The sequence below is a fragment of the Centruroides sculpturatus genome, unplaced genomic scaffold, assembly GCF_000671375.1.
Source record: "Centruroides sculpturatus isolate CEXI.00-Female unplaced genomic scaffold, Cexi_2.0 scaffold78, whole genome shotgun sequence".
NCBI classification, from domain to species: domain Eukaryota; kingdom Metazoa; phylum Arthropoda; class Arachnida; order Scorpiones; family Buthidae; genus Centruroides; species Centruroides sculpturatus.
Genome location: NW_019384629.1, coordinates 211,732 through 229,695, shown reverse-complemented (window position 1 = coordinate 229,695; position 17,964 = coordinate 211,732). Strand labels below are relative to the sequence as shown.

The window sequence follows — 17,964 nt, the reverse complement described above, 5'->3', positions numbered from 1 at the left end:
AATTGGGGACTGGGGTTGGTCGGATAATTGAAAAGTCGGATAACCGAAAAGTATGAAAAAATCCATTATTAGTGTAGTATATTATTATATCCCATGTAATTAGTATATTAGTATATAGCTATTAACCTACTTTGCGTTGAATTTTCATCAATGTTAAGCCTAACAAAAATTTTTTAAAATAATAATCGTTGTTATTGTATCGTTAAAAATTAGAAAATTAAGCCTCGTTTAAATACTGGCTCCCTTTCATGGTAGAATGATGTTGCCAGCCAAAACACGTAAAAATAATATTAAAGTAGCCAAGACATAGCCAAATATTGTAGCATCACATCACTAGCGGACATTTGAAATTTGCCGACTAGGATGGTCGGTTAACCGAGGTGCCGGTTAATCGGGGGTCGGATAATTGAGGCTCTACTGTATGTGTATATTATTCTGCATATGTGCTTTTCTTTTTCATGTATTTTATGTGTGCAAACTGTTTAAATGTATTTTTAAATTTTAAATATTAATAAATTTTACAGAAACTCTGATGTAAAAGATGGTGAAATTTGGGAAGATGCTGTTCAAGATCATAAATTTGATGAAGATGAGACAGTTACTGCTCCTATTGAAGTATTAGCAGAGGTGAGTATATTGAATTATATATATATACATAGTAAACTTATTAATTTGAGATTTGATAATTCCAATTCATAGTTAATTTGAGCTAGAATCTTATAATTTGTGTTCTTGGTCCCATAGATGTTAATGTTAAATTACATTCAACGTTTTAAAATTTTAATAGCTATTTCAAAAGTTTGAACTAAAGTAATAACATACTTTTGGAATGAAAATTGTTACAGCACTTTTAAAGCAGTATTAAGATGATTAATAGGCTTATTCTTTAATTCAAATTAAAACAAAGAATTTTTAATATCCATAAGAAATTGAATTAATTGTAAAATGAAAATTGAAAAGTGTAGTAGTCAAAAATAGATTGTTTTAAGTAACCATTTTCAGATTAAAATAAAATCATTCTAATGTTACAAATTAGAATGTAATGTGTCATAAACCTCCAGAACACAAAACAAAATTTAATACAATAGAATTTAAATTATTATTTCAGCAACCTGATAGTGCTGTTTTTTTCCAAAACTTATCACAACAACGTCTGTATGTTATACAGTAATTCTCTTTTTTTATTCTTTTTAAGTACCTTTAACAAAATGCATTTCAGACTCATATCATCCCTCTTCAGTTGTTATACTGTTGTTACATATTGAAATTTGGTGAACAATTATAATTTGATTTGTTTAATTTAATTTGAAAGAATATAAATTATTATGTCAAAAGAAAAAAGAGTCTTATTTTTGAAACTTAAATAGCAGATTGTGATATACAATAAATCTAAAACATTTTGGCAAATAAATAATAGTTTAAAATGTAAAAATTTTTTGGGTAATTCAAGAATTTCTTTGGAAAAAATGGTTCAATTATTATACTACAAAATTCTCTAAAGAACCTTATTAATGATGACCAATTGTCGATAGATGTGTATAAAGTGTTTTTGATAGAAACTGAATGTTTTAGAGATTTTACACTGGAGGAGCTAAAAGGAGCGATAACCGTTTTAAATCTGGTACCTCACCTGTAATTGATTTTATTAGAACAGAATATTTAAAGTGTTTTTCAGAAAATTTTCTTCTTACAACATTGGAAGTTTTTAACTCTATTAAAAGAAATTCTATTTTCCCAGAAAAATGGATTGAATCTTTGATTTTTCCAATGTATAAAAAAGGCAATAATGACCTCAAATTATTGGTCTATATTTTTGGTTCCTCTAATGGTAAACTATTTACATCTTTATTAAATAAAAGATTAGAAGATTGGATTATTAAATATGATATTTTGTGTCATGATCAAGCAGGTTTTCAATCCTGATACGATTGATGAGGATAAAAAATCTGGCCAATCATGTCCAGATCAAATATTTATATTAAATGCATTGGTACAATTAAAATTGCAGAAAAAGAGAGGAAAATTTTATGCTGTTTTTGTAGATTTTTGATACCGTTAATCATAAAGTTTTATGGTCTCTATTAGAAAGAATGGGTATGAATAAACAGTTTCTTGACTTTATAATTGACATATATTCCAAAGCCACTGCAAAGAGTAAAGATTTAGCTGAAATGACTGATTCATTTGGTATTGATATTGGAGTTTTGCAGGATGAGATTCTGAGCCCACTGCTTTTTAATTTATATGTTAATGGTTTGATAGAATTTGATAGTGTGACTTTCTAAATCTGACCTATCTGGGATTTCTCTTTGTGATCAAGTTGAGTTACATGTACTAATATTTGCTGACAACACTGTAATCCTTGCTGATACTCCACAAATGTTAAAAAAGAAAATCACAATTCTAGAGTAATTTTGTTGTGACTATCGATTAACTATAAATGTTTCAAATGTGTATGAAAGGTGGTAGACTATCACCCAGAGAGAGATGGTCTTTTAATAATCAGCTTATACAAGCTGTTATGAATTAAGTATACCTGGGAGTATTATTTTTGTCTTCTGGACTGTTTTTACAAGCTAAAAATGATAGTATTTGTAAGGCTAAAATGTCACTGTGTTCTATATGGCCTCTTCTTTCAAAAGTTAAAATTAATTCTGCTCATATTTATATAAAATTATTTCACTCAATGATTTCATCTGTACTACTATATGCTGCTCCTACAGTATATGGGCAATTACTTATTACAATAAAATGGAAATTGTTCTTGCTTTATATCTTTGAAGAATTTTTTTTTACCATAAAATTCCAGCTTATATGTTAGTGATTGGAATTTGGTATTCTAGAATATCAGTATTATTAATAAAAGCAATAGTTTCTTTTTGGATTAGACTGTTGAAACTACATGATTACAGTTTGTTAGAGTAGCATATAACAAACTGTATAAATTAAGTTTAATGATGGATAATTATACATATAACTGGACATTGGCATTGAAAAATCTGTTAGACCAACATGGTTTCTCATTTCTATGTTCTATGGTTCACAGTTTCTCATTACCAAGATCTTCATTTGATTGAAAGTAATCAAACATTAATTATAAAAGTGTGTTGTGAACAGAGCATACAAGAAGGTTGGTTTTTGTTGGAAAAGAACAAGCATTCTCTATTATATTGTATTTTTAAAACTACTTATATGTGAGAAGATTACATGATAATTATTTGTCTGTGGACATAAATTATCATGTAAAACAATTAATTCTACAGCTGAGATGTGGTCAAAATTATATTTTGACATATAATACTAGACTAATAATAGACCCTGAGAGAATTTGCAATAGTTTGCAAACATATGAAACATGAGAATGTGTTCAAAAGAATCAAATTTGAAACAAATAGGAAAAACTATTTGACAACATTTAAATCCTGAAAAGATATAATTTATTGTGTTTTTCAAAAAATGATTATTTTAGTGTATTTTATTTTGTGTTATCCTGTACTAATCTATTTAATTAATTTGTTAAATTTTACTAATCTCAGATTTACATAATATATATAAATGATTATTATTGTGTTTTATTGTGTAGTACTAAGCTATTGTATTAATTTGTTAAATTGTACTAACTTCAGTTTTTATGTAATATTTTAACCCCTTGTAATGAACTAAGGTTCATACAGTAAAGAGTTAAGCATAGCGAACAAAGAAACAGACATTCTCATTTACATATATAGATTTATATAATTATTTATCACATAACTTTAAGGCATAGAACAGCTTTTAAATTTCAAATTTATTCCTAAATTTTAAATATTGCAATGATCACAAGTACATTCCAGAATTAGAATATTAAGCTTTATAAACCTGAAACAGATCTGTTATTACAGTAGATTGAAAATGCTTGTTAAAGTTGAATTAAAGCATGCTGGTTTTAAAATTAAAGTTAAAATTAATAGTTGTATGTGTTGAGGAATGATTCATTTAACATTTGTGAGTATTTGCCAATTCTTACTGGATATTAATAGATTCTTTGTCTTAATTTGAATTTATCCATAATTTTTAAGTTTAATTCTAATGATAATTTCATATGCATTATTTTCAGTTTTTATCAGCTGTTATGAGCAAAGATTATAAAAGTGCTTTAAATTATTGCAGAATCAGTGAGTAGATCACCAAACTAAGTATTAATAAGTATTTTTTGCAATTTTTTAATATTAATTGGTACATTAATTTTTTAGTTCTACAGTATGAACCAGAGAATAAAACTGCAAAAGAATTTCTTCCATTAATAGAAGAAAAATTAAAATTAGGTAAGATAAAAATTTTAATAAGACACACTATATTTGTTTCTATTATTTCAATTAAAAATTTTATGTGAATTCAGAAGCAAAACTAGATGAAAATTCTGAGAGTGAAAATGATTCTGATGAGAATGATAGCAGTGATTATTATTCCAGTGCTGATAGTGGAAACAGTAATAGTTCATGTTCATCCTGTAGCAGTAGGTTAGTATTTACAAATTAAGTATTAGAATATGTATCACAATTAATTATAAATATTCTTAAGTTGCTTTGATTTTTTTCTTCCAAGTTACTTTATATTTGTTTGTTTTCATTATCTGTCTTCATTTCATTAAGTAGATGGATAATGAAAAGTCAGATTTATATCATTATTATAAAGAGAGCTTTATAATAATGATTTAATAAATATCTTATTACAAATCTTGGTTAAAGTTTGGGATATTTGTTGTGCTATTTTTGAAATTAAGGTTACTGTAGGTTAGTTATTTAAAAAAAATTGCATCACAGCTAAAACTTTGCACAAAAATCAAACTTCTTTTATTTTTATAACATGATTATCTAGGAACACAAAATTAACAAAATTAGTTTCTTATGTTTCTAAATTGTGGAATATGGTCTGTATCTTCTGTTTCATCTGATACCAGAATTGTTTGATTGGGTGTAGGTGAAGAATATTTGAAACATTGTTCTCTTTGTTGGCATATTAGACTTCATAATCCTCTATCACAGAAATTGTACATGTTATGTTATGTGCAGTTGTGAGGTTCATCCAGAAGACATACACATCATCTGAGTGATGTTTCTTGAAGAATAGGATCTGCATTGTCTTAATACACTCCTTTATGCACACGTCTTAGTTCATGTTCATCCTGTAGCAGTAGGTTAGTATTTACAAATTAAGTATTAGAATATGTATCACGATTAATTATAAATATTCGTAAGTTAAATTCTTAAGTTGATGCAGATGGGAGAGGGTGTTATGAATACATGGTATTTTCCTTTTGGACTGATCATACCCAAACCAGAGTCAATAGATATACTGGTCCTTGCGCTGCCAATAGCTGTAATGCTACTATTCTGGTGTAATAAATATTTCTGCCACTTCGAGCACTTCAATCGCATGTAGTCTTAAGTTTGGCTGGAGCATAGTGTGAGTCAGCTGTAAACATTTGAAATTTTTTTTAATATATGAAATTTTCTTGTTTTAACTCAGATATTTCTTTTGTCTATTTTAAAGGACTGCTTATAAATAATATTTTAATCCAATTTTGAACATTATTTATTCGTAAATGTCATTAATATTTATATTTCTATTAACTGTCACTTTCACAATTTTAGACTTTAAGTTGATTAGACCATTTTTGCTTATGAGTTATGTTCATTTTAAAATATTTTTGGGAGTTTTCGTTAAGGCAAGAAAATGTCAAAAAATTTATAGTTAAGCTTGTATACACATTATTAATAAGGGATGTCTTTGGGATTCCCAAGAACTCTCTGAATCAAGAAGAAAAGGGAATGATGAGAATTATGTACATTTAATTATGGAAATGTATAGAAATGTTAAACTATGTGTTAAGATAGGATAGATTTAAAGTGTTAGAAAAAAAGAGACTTAGGATTTACTGTGGCTTTGGGATTTATCAAGGTTAAGCCCATATCTTTTTATTTATTTATTAATATTAGGTAAATTATTGTAGTTTGCAGTGAGAAAAGAGCTATGATATATGTTATTCACAGTTTATATTGTGTTTATTAATATGATATAGAGAGATTAAAGTTGAGCCAAAAAAGTTAGGAACAGCTTAGAGAGGGGGATTAAAAGTCAATAAATTTAGTTCTTGGATTTCAAATATAGACTGTTAAAGGAAAAAGAAGATATTCCAACTATTTAGATAACATATTCAACATATTTACAGGCACATAATAACTTAGATATGATTAGAGGATGATGAGTTAGAAGTTGACAAATAAAATAGGTAAATGTAGGATGGCAAGAGTTCAGACAGTATTGTTAGATATTGACAGTGATAGTGATTAGTGATGACATGGAGGCTAAAAGAAAGACATCTTAGTGATATTTTAAACCAAGAAGCAGGCAGAGGAATCCCCCATTAGAAATAATAGAAAATGAATTAATATGTTTCCAAACACTAAACAATTCAATAAACTTAAACAACAAATACACATAATTTAAGGTAAAAATAACAGAGTTAAATGCCCTAAATAATAAATTAAAACACGAAAAAATAAATAAAATATGTAAATATTGTATAATAAAATGGAAATTGCATTTACTGTACCTTTAGTGAGGATGTTGTCCCATTTCTTAAGGTAACTGTGCAGTTACTTGTCTTTCTCACAAATAATTCACTCAGAGATGATATCACCAGCCAATTGCCTCTCATTACCCACACAAGGAGTTTTTCCATCTTGGAAAAACTCCTTGTGTGGGTAATGAGAGGCAATCACATTTTTCCAAACAATCTCCTGGAGGTCAATATTGTCACACCACATTTGCTGTTTTTGCTGCTTCCTTTTTCTTAAGAATGGTCCACACCATCAACTTTGGCACCTTTAACATAGCCACCAGACCAACTACACATATATCACTTTCATGCTTTGTGATAAGTTCCTTTTTCATCTCAATTGTTGATACTATAACCTCCCAGGCTTCATTGCTTCCATACTTCTTGCATGCTGTAGGTAATAAGTATGAGTTACATATATAACCAAACACTGTAGAAGTTATATATACATAACCAAAATTAAAGTGGAAAAGCACTAACACACAAACATAATGCAAAAGATGCTTTCACTACAAGAATAAGAGATGACTTGGGTACACAACAGATGGTGTTTTACCAATGTGGTGGAGTCAGTAAACAAAAAGTCTGATTCTGACTCATCATCTGACATGACACTTTAACATCTGAGATGTAACAAAAATATTGTGCTAAGTAAAAATTATGCCAACCGAAATGAAAGTCAAATTTTTTCTTGAAACTTCTCTTTGGTAAAGATAAGCTTGGTGCTTCCAAGCAATACCGTGTTTACTTTCCAGGCACGATCCCATGAGTAACTGTAAATGTTAAGTGGATTTATCCACATGGCCACTGGTGAGCCTTAAATTAATAAAAGCTATTATCTGAAAGTATAGAGCAGGTTGCATGAGATACACAGGAAACATTTTGCTAGGAAATAGCGTTCATGGGTTAATATCATTTTGATATCTAAATTTATCGAAGTGTCCGTTTTGTAAGAAATTTCTTTAGATACTAATTCATTAAAAAGTATTTTTCTTACTTCAAATTTTAAAAACAGTAAACTTTGAGGTTGGAGTCACCGGAGTTGAAAGAATTTTATTGACTCCAATTCCAAAACACTAGTTTTTATGTAGCAAGGACATCTTTTTTCTGTCATGTAGTATGAACACAGAAGCATTGTTTAAACTCTGGAATGGTCATAGTACAAAGTACCACTCTATACATATATGCATGAAGACAATATAGCAAACCTGGTCTGAAATGAATAAAATCATATTTAAGACAAGTTTTCAAAGTAGACAACTTGCTACACTACAGGGTATCTGAAAAGTTATTCTGCAGTGGAAAAGGTTTAAATAAAAGTTTTAATAAAATTGAAGTTTTACATACAATATTGTAGTTTCTCCTATTGAAATGAGAAATGTCAGAAAATACTGAAAATGTCTGCCAGAGACTTCAAAAACCAGGGTAGTGCAGTCTGGAGACTTAGCAGGCCCGATTCCATGGAAGATTATGCTATCAACAAAGAAGTCTTCCAGAAACCAGAATATCTGTGAGCAAGCAATAATGTTATCTGCTGCAAAAGTTAAAAAGCAGGAATGACTTACAGGTCTCATATACAATGCTATAAGTATACCTTTAATGTCATTACAAATTTCTCACTGCACAGTAACTTTTCAGACAACCTATATTAACATTATCTTAAAATGCTAGATGCTGTTTTAGAATAAGCATTATTTTAGAAAACTGAATTTCCTTATTACACAGTCAAAATCTTGAACTTCATTTCTATATATAAGATACAATGAAAAAGATTATCTATTGTTAAAGTCCTCCAATTATAATTTTTGAAATAAGGAATGCTGTTGTTCAATTCTTACAAAAATTGTATGATTGTTTTATCATGTGATTTCTATCTTCAAAACCATCTGGAATTTTGCCTTCAGCATAATTTATATTGTTACCAATATAAAGAAAATAATAATTCCATTATAGCTTTTTTTATTATAATTCTAAAACTAGAAAGACATATATTTTGTAATCTAATAATAAAGAAATAGTAGCATCAAATAATAATGTTTCTTTATTGGCAGATTGAAAAATACTTGTTTTCCTAGCTTAAGTATTTATTACTTATATGTATACTTATATATATGTAATATTTACTTATTACAATATATTATGAATAACTTTCATAATTATATTTGGATATTTAAATTACTAATTAATATACTGTGTTAAATCATTTATTTTATATTGTCAATAGATTAAATTATAATAAGAAGTTAGAATTTTTAACCTATTTAATTTGTTATAAATATATATATATATTTTGTTTATTGTTTTTACTTTATTTTATGTTTGTTAACATTTAAAAATTTTTGGATTTTCATATGAAAATACTGTATTTTAATTAATTTTTCAATTTTGAAAATAATACTTTTATTATATGTGACCTGGTTATCTACTGAATAATCTCGATGTAAAATAAAAATGAAATATTTATGAATGATGAAAGTAATACATTTTTTCACATAATATCTTATCCTTAAATTTAAATGAAAGTTCTTATTTTTTTATTAACTTAATTATTTTATCTTAAAACGTTAGTAATAATAATGAAATAATTTGCTAATTTAATGAATCCAAAATTTATTTAAGTACAGTAGTTGGTAAGTGATAAAAATAAAAAGTAAATTTGAAGTATTATTTTGTAACAAAAACAACCATTACAAATGTTACATATAAGTTATGAATAGTAAAAATATTATTCAATGAATTTTTAATTAAATCTATTAGTTGATTCTTGTTTTTGAATAGTTAAAAGTGCCACTTTTATAAAATTTTGACACAGAATACAGTGGGTGATCGGTTAACGAACAAATTGGATAACGAACACTTTCTCAAAAGATTTTTATATTTGGACAACGAAAACCTCACAGAACAAACACAAGAAGAAGCGACGCAAAATAATGAATACTGATTGCTCTTCCCTTGTCTTCAGGCAACAATTCAAAACTTTTCGGAATGCGGAAGACATCGACATTGACGCGCAACTTGGTATATACTGATTGGATAGTATTCTTCTGAACTTTGAAACTCTCCCTTGTAATTTTAGCGTTTTACTTTTCTGACAGAAACAAATCTTTTATAGTATTTATGATACTGCGGGCGGGCACTCGTTAAGTTTTGTGTCGGTTTTTATTTTCGAAAGGTGAGAGTATAATAGCAAAGGTAGAGAGTGGGCAGAAGACATCTGATGTTGCTGGGCAGTATGGCTAGAACAGGTCTACAGTAGGCTGCAGTTCAATTTTATCTAAGAAAGATACTGTATAATCAAGACGACTCAAGCAGCTTAAGGAGTAATAAAAATCACTTCTGGGAAATAAAGAACATTGAAAAGCTCATAATGGAACTGAAACTGATCTGATAACAGAACAACAACAAGAACTCTTGAATGAAGAACACCAAGAAACTCGGTGAGATATGTTTTCTTCTGAAAAAGAGGATTAACGCCTAAAACAGGATCTGCTGTTAAAGATCTTTTGAAGAAGTGGGAGGATGTCAGAACAACAGTGTTACAATTGCATTCAAACCAGGCTTGGGGATCTCTACAATTACAATGCTAGTAATTACTTCTGAAAAATCCTGAAGAAGAGAGAAAAGCAACCGACATTAGACAGATTCTTTAACCTTCACAAATGGAAAAAACATGACTAATAAAAATGCAAGACTGTGTATATATGTATTTTTATTATTACATCTTTATATGTATTATTATTACATTTTTTATTATTAAGTATATATTTATTATTTTTTGGTGTCTCCAGAATGAAATAATCAAATTACCATAAAAACATATGGTAAATCGATAAACGGTTAACGAACAATGCGGATAGCGAAGAAAGTCTTGGAACAGATTATGTTTGTTAACCGATCACTGTATTTAATAAATATATAAATGCTCTAAATTAGAAAATCAATTTCATTTTTTAAAAATACTTATTTTTATTTTCATTGTTATTAAGAAGTTTAATAAAAATAAATAATGAAATAAATTTTTGTAATTTTCCTACTTCCTTCTGTACTTATGTTTTGGAATTTTCATATTTACTTAGATTACATAAGAGGTTGCACAGGTGATATATCTAAAAATTTTTACTTTCACTTTCCAAAACATCCTTTGGCAGTTCTATGAGTAATGAGAGTCACTTTTTCCTTAATTTTTCACCTGTAGATTATTCAGTGAGTAAATATTACTAACTTGAATGTTTATGATTCATGTGATTTCCTTTTTAATGTGTAAAATCAATTCAGTTCTCTTAGAGATACAAAAAGTTTTGAACAATATATTGTTTTCATGATTTCAAGAATGATTTCAATTATTATAAATTATTTATAAATATTAATTATAAATCTGGAAATTTTTTATTTTAAAGATAATTTCATTTATTAGAAAATGAATTTAGGTTCAATACAATAGAAAATAACTTTTTCTGTATTTTTTTTTATTTCATTATTTAATATAATCACTGTTTATAAAAAAAAATATATGTTCATCTTTAAAAAAAATGATAATTCTTGAAAAATTTTATAATTAATGTTAGTTGAATATATTTAATTTAAAATACAGGATGATCATAATTAAACAGTAGATGTTCAGAGCTCACTGTAGAAAGAACCATTAGGCAAATCTTAACCAGATTTGGTAAATATACTGTCCTGAGTGTGTGGTTTAATTTTTGGAAAAATAACTTTTTACTTCAAAATTTAGTCACTAGAGTGAAATTTGGTGCTGCTATCACCTTAATGTGCATATTATATATTTTTCTAACAAATTCTAACAGAGTTCTGCAGATTTTTTTGAAAAAATCATGTGTATATTTTCTACAAGTACAATAATTTTACTGAGTTCAGAAACATAAATTTATGATTTAAAAATATTTCTTTGTAGAAAAGGGCTGGCAGAATTACAATTTAATAAAAAGTAAAATACATCACAAATGGATACAAGCCTCTAAAGAAAGGTTGTCTCTGCAATGGAAATAATTCCTGGTGATTGGACATGGCAAGCAAAATTGGACTCGTATCCATTTGTGATGTATTTTACTTTTTATTAAATTTAAAAATATCTTTATTTTACAGTAATTTTTTAAATATTTTTATACTAGAATTTTGTCTAATTCATTTTTTGTCTGTTGGAAAATTGATTTTTATTATGAGAATAATTTAAAAATGTGTGCTTTAAACTTATAAATTCAACAAAACTAACTCTACTAATAACTTTTCATAATCCATTATTAATAATGTAAAGTAAACAAATTATTTAAGTCTCTTTTTTGTGAGAATAATGACTTTTTTTCAATTTCTCTTTCCCACAATCTATACGGAATTCAGGGTATAAAAAAATTTGTATAAAATATATATAAGAAGGTCCTTCAAATATGACATTCTCACTTGGAAGAGGGATATGTACTGTACAATTTATGTGATAGATTATGATGGGATGAAGGAGTGTGAGTAGAATAATGATCTAAAGATTCTCAAAAATTTTCCTATTTGAAATAATTTTTTTTACTAAAATCATTATGCAGAAATATTTTGATCAATGATCACACAGCAAGTTATTGATTAATTAAATAGCATATTTAGTACAGTGTGACCATGTTGGAACTTTTAATATGAAAAGATTTAACCATTACTGATAGAGATACTGCTGAAAGCTATTGATATGAGTTGAATTACTTAAGCAATGTCATCAGAGTCTTCTTTGGTAAATCAATAAATTTCTTTTTCTTTTCCTATTGCCTGTTTTTAAAATTAGTCTTTCCTTGGAAGGAAATATGGATAAATTAATATGCTGTATATTTGCTTATGGAAATGATTGATTTTGATATTGAGTGGCAGATCAGCAAGTATGACATCAGCATGGGGGTGTCTAAAAATTGGTGACATCATATTTGAATGACCCTTAAGGTATTTGCAAAAAATGTGCAAAACTTTCAATATTCTTAGATTCATGATGTATAGTGTGTGCAAGATGAGAATCTATCTATCTATTACTAAAGGCTTTGCCTTGTCATGGCAACCAATGCTCTCTGTCCATTGCAATCCTTTTTAATTCATAATAATTTTGGAAACCCAAAGAAGCATGACCTCTTCAAGACATTTCCTCCTCCTTTCTTTCCAAGAATATTTTCTTCATGGATAGCTTGTAGAAAATTGCTGTGCCTATAAATTTGATTTTCCTTTTCCCTATTGCCTGTATTAACTTCCTTTGTTCTGCCACTTCCCTCAGAATTGTTTCATTTGTTTTCTGTTCAGTCCAGCTTGTTTTGTTTACTTTCTTCCATTTCCATATTTTTGCTGCCTCCAGACAGATCATCTCTAGCTTTCCTTGGTATCCAGCATTCACTTCCATACAGAAAAATGCTCCATAGAAGTGTCTTAGTAACTGTTTTCTTAGCTTCCATATTTAGGTATTTTGACATTAGATTTCTTTTGTTTTGGAAAACTTGTTTTATGATTCCTATCCTTTTTTTTTATCTCCTTTATAAATCTGTTATTTGCTATGATGCACTCATTAGATAGATGAAATTTCTTACTTGTTCCACCTCCTTTCTGTCAGTCCTTATGTTAGTTTTGTCTTCCTGGTATTCTTTTCTACTACCATTACCTTTGTTTTCTTAATGTTTATCTTTAAACCTCATTGATGTAAGTTTTTGTGCAGTATACTAAGCATATGATTCATTTCTCTTTTTGAATTACTCATTGTTACTATATCATTTGCAAATCTGATGCAGTGTATCATTATACGTTTTGTCTTACCCTTCATTTTATGCGTAATCTCTTCAATGTATATATTAAACAGGTAAGGAGAAAGTGGGCAACCCTGTCTTTCACCCTTTTTTATCTTAGCTTCTCTCTCCACCCCATTTATATTTTTATATATATACTGGTTCTTGTATAACAGGTAAATTATCCTTTTATCCCTCCAGTCTAAGCTTGCCTTTTTGTTGATTTTAAATAGCAGATCCCATTTCACTGTATCAAATGCCTTTTCTAGATCTAAATGTGAGATATACTTTTCTGTTCATTTCTAAGCTTCTTTCTAAAATCATTCAATGCGAAGATAGCTTCTCTCTAACTTTACCTGCCCGGAAGCAGAGCTGATTATCTTCCAAGTAATTGTCTATTTTTGTGTTCTGCCTTTTACTATGTGTCGTAGAATTTTTGAGGCATGTGAAAGAGAGATATTGTTCTGTAATTATAACATTCTAAAACTTTTTTTTTTTTTTTTNTCTTTATTATATCCGCGAACGTAATAATAAAATGGAATATTTTTCAAGTATAAACATAAACTATGTGTAAAAATGTGTTTAATCCATAGCACTTCGGTACACCAAATTACAAATATTTTTGATTAAATAGACTATTAAACAACCCAAAGCGTGCTCAGCAGAAAATAATGAATTAATCAACACCTGATCACTCGCTGAGAGATTTATTCTTTAAACAAACGTTTTCAATTCAATCAATGAATTATCGTCAGGTTAATTAGAACATTTCAAAAACAGAATAACAGGTTTAAAATACAAAAATATAAATATTAATAACCGATAACCAATATGCTATTAACAGCAAAACTATTTATGGGAATTGAAAAGTCAAAGAAAACTTAACTGATTAAGATCAGAATGAATTTCTAAATTAGAACATAGTTGACTTAAATTAATTAATCAACACCTGATCACTCGCTGAGAGATTTATTCTTAAAACAAACGTTTTCAATCCAATCAATGGATCATCGTCAGGTTAATTAGAACACTTCAAAAAATAGAACAACAAGTTCAAAATACAAAATATAAATATTAATAACCAATAATATATACGCTATTAATAGCCAAATAACGTTTTTAAATAATAAAATTAATACAAATGCTGCTAATACTAAAAATAAGATAAAATAGTCAAATATAACAAACAAATTGTGAATACAAAATATTAATACCTCTAACTTAATAGACAAACTGTTAATACTAAATATTAATATTGCTTACTAAACTATACAGAGTTTCTCTACTTAACTATACAGAGTTTTTACTACAAATATTATTACAGTTCCTGCTCTTATTTAAAGTTTTTAATTGCAAACTTCCATGCGGAAGGAAGTCCCTCTGCATCTCTTGCATTGATGCAATTCCCTTTAAGTTTGCTTCTATAAATTTCTAATTTTTCAGCCGTTCTTGCCAAACTCGGAGAGTGTATCTGTTTCAAGATATTCGCTTCATCCCATCGTACTATTGAACCTTACATTTGTGCCATTTGAGCCAATACTGTGGCATTAGAACCTTTTCTATCATATCTGTGTTCTTTTATCCTTACACCTAGGTTTCTAGTAGTAACCCCAACATATTCTTTATTTATTCCTAACATCTGATTCTCGTATGTGATCTTATATACACCCGACATATCTTTTTTTAACCACCCCTTTATTGTTTCTAAGTATTCTGTACAAATTCGGAGCTCTTTTTAAGACCATCCTTGTATCTTTTTTATTTGCAATTTATTTCATAATGCTTCCTAAGCGCTTGGTGTATGTAAATTTTGTGTATGTAGATGGACCTCGACCAGTTACTATATCTGTACCAACTTCTAATTTATTGATAATCCCCTTTATAACATTCCTCTTGTAGCCCAATGCTTCTGCTACCTGCCTGATTCTTTCTATTTCTGCATCCCTGTCTATCAATAAATGTCTGTATAGTTTAGTAAGCAATATTAATATTTAGTATTAACAGTTTGTCTATTAAGTTAGAGGTATTAATATTTTGTATTCACAATTTGTTTGTTATATTTGACTATTTTATTTTATTTTTAGTATTAGCAGCATTTGTATTAATTTTATTATTTAAAAACGTTATTTGGCTANATGGAGAAAATGAAGATCGTTCATTTACAGATACAATTTCACTTGAATAGCTGCTTACGGTAAATGAGCTATTGGACGAGCTATTTTCTCCGATACCTGAATGTGTAGAATATGATTCAGATAGGATGGATGAAGTAGAAGCAGTTTGAGCTGTTGTTCCATGTTAAATTTAAAATAAAATTTAAGTATAAAAGTTGCCAATATATTTGTATTTTAAATTGTATACAACTTTTATGTATAAATCTTTAAAAAAAATGATAATTCTTGAAAAATTTTATAATTAATGTTAGTTGAATATATTTAATTTAAAATACAGGATGATCATAATTAAACAGTAGATGTTCAGAGCTCACTGTAGAAAGAACCATTAGGCAAATCTTAACCAGATTTGGTAAATATACTGTCCTGAGTGTGTGGTTTAATTTTTGGAAAAATAACTTTTTACTTCAAAATTTAGTCACTAGAGTGAAATTTGGTGCTGCTATCACCTTAATGTGCATATTATATATTTTTCTAACAAATTCTAACAGAGTTCTGCAGATTTTTTTGAAAAAATCATGTGTATATTTTCTACAAGTACAATAATTTTACTGAGTTCAGAAACATAAATTTATGATTTAAAAATATTTCTTTGTAGAAAAGGGCTGGCAGAATTACAATTTAATAAAAAGTAAAATACATCACAAATGGATACAAGCCTCTAAAGAAAGGTTGTCTCTGCAATGGAAATAATTCCTGGTGATTGGACATGGCAAGCAAAATTGGACTCGTATCCATTTGTGATGTATTTTACTTTTTATTAAATTTAAAAATATCTTTATTTTACAGTAATTTTTTAAATATTTTTATACTAGAATTTTGTCTAATTCATTTTTTGTCTGTTGGAAAATTGATTTTTATTATGAGAATAATTTAAAAATGTGTGCTTTAAACTTATAAATTCAACAAAACTAACTCTACTAATAACTTTTCATAATCCATTATTAATAATGTAAAGTAAACAAATTATTTAAGTCTCTTTTTTGTGAGAATAATGACTTTTTTTCAATTTCTCTTTCCCACAATCTATACGGAATTCAGGGTATAAAAAAATTTGTATAAAATATATATAAGAAGGTCCTTCAAATATGACATTCTCACTTGGAAGAGGGATATGTACTGTACAATTTATGTGATAGATTATGATGGGATGAAGGAGTGTGAGTAGAATAATGATCTAAAGATTCTCAAAAATTTTCCTATTTGAAATAATTTTTTTTACTAAAATCATTATGCAGAAATATTTTGATCAATGATCACACAGCAAGTTATTGATTAATTAAATAGCATATTTAGTACAGTGTGACCATGTTGGAACTTTTAATATGAAAAGATTTAACCATTACTGATAGAGATACTGCTGAAAGCTATTGATATGAGTTGAATTACTTAAGCAATGTCATCAGAGTCTTCTTTGGTAAATCAATAAATTTCTTTTTCTTTTCCTATTGCCTGTTTTTAAAATTAGTCTTTCCTTGGAAGGAAATATGGATAAATTAATATGCTGTATATTTGCTTATGGAAATGATTGATTTTGATATTGAGTGGCAGATCAGCAAGTATGACATCAGCATGGGGGTGTCTAAAAATTGGTGACATCATATTTGAATGACCCTTAAGGTATTTGCAAAAAATGTGCAAAACTTTCAATATTCTTAGATTCATGATGTATAGTGTGTGCAAGATGAGAATCTATCTATCTATTACTAAAGGCTTTGCCTTGTCATGGCAACCAATGCTCTCTGTCCATTGCAATCCTTTTTAATTCATAATAATTTTGGAAACCCAAAGAAGCATGACCTCTTCAAGACATTTCCTCCTCCTTTCTTTCCAAGAATATTTTCTTCATGGATAGCTTGTAGAAAATTGCTGTGCCTATAAATTTGATTTTCCTTTTCCCTATTGCCTGTATTAACTTCCTTTGTTCTGCCACTTCCCTCAGAATTGTTTCATTTGTTTTCTGTTCAGTCCAGCTTGTTTTGTTTACTTTCTTCCATTTCCATATTTTTGCTGCCTCCAGACAGATCATCTCTAGCTTTCCTTGGTATCCAGCATTCACTTCCATACAGAAAAATGCTCCATAGAAGTGTCTTAGTAACTGTTTTCTTAGCTTCCATATTTAGGTATTTTGACATTAGATTTCTTTTGTTTTGGAAAACTTGTTTTATGATTCCTATCCTTTTTTTTTATCTCCTTTATAAATCTGTTATTTGCTATGATGCACTCATTAGATAGATGAAATTTCTTACTTGTTCCACCTCCTTTCTGTCAGTCCTTATGTTAGTTTTGTCTTCCTGGTATTCTTTTCTACTACCATTACCTTTGTTTTCTTAATGTTTATCTTTAAACCTCATTGATGTAAGTTTTTGTGCAGTATACTAAGCATATGATTCATTTCTCTTTTTGAATTACTCATTGTTACTATATCATTTGC

The 17,964-nt window shown here is 28.1% G+C and overlaps 1 protein-coding gene across 1 annotated transcript in view; it reads left to right on the top strand.

Moving 5' to 3' along the window:
- LOC111625695 (glutamate-rich protein 2-like) overlaps positions 1 to 17,964 on the top strand; it is a 43,145-nt gene that overhangs the window by 15,212 nt on the left and 9,969 nt on the right. Inside the window, exons 2-5 of the mRNA XM_023368906.1 lie at positions 525 to 627; positions 4,097 to 4,154; positions 4,233 to 4,304; positions 4,379 to 4,499. Of these exons, the coding sequence (XP_023224674.1) occupies positions 525 to 627; positions 4,097 to 4,154; positions 4,233 to 4,304; positions 4,379 to 4,499 (354 nt within the window). The remainder of the gene's footprint in view (positions 1 to 524; positions 628 to 4,096; positions 4,155 to 4,232; positions 4,305 to 4,378; positions 4,500 to 17,964) is intronic.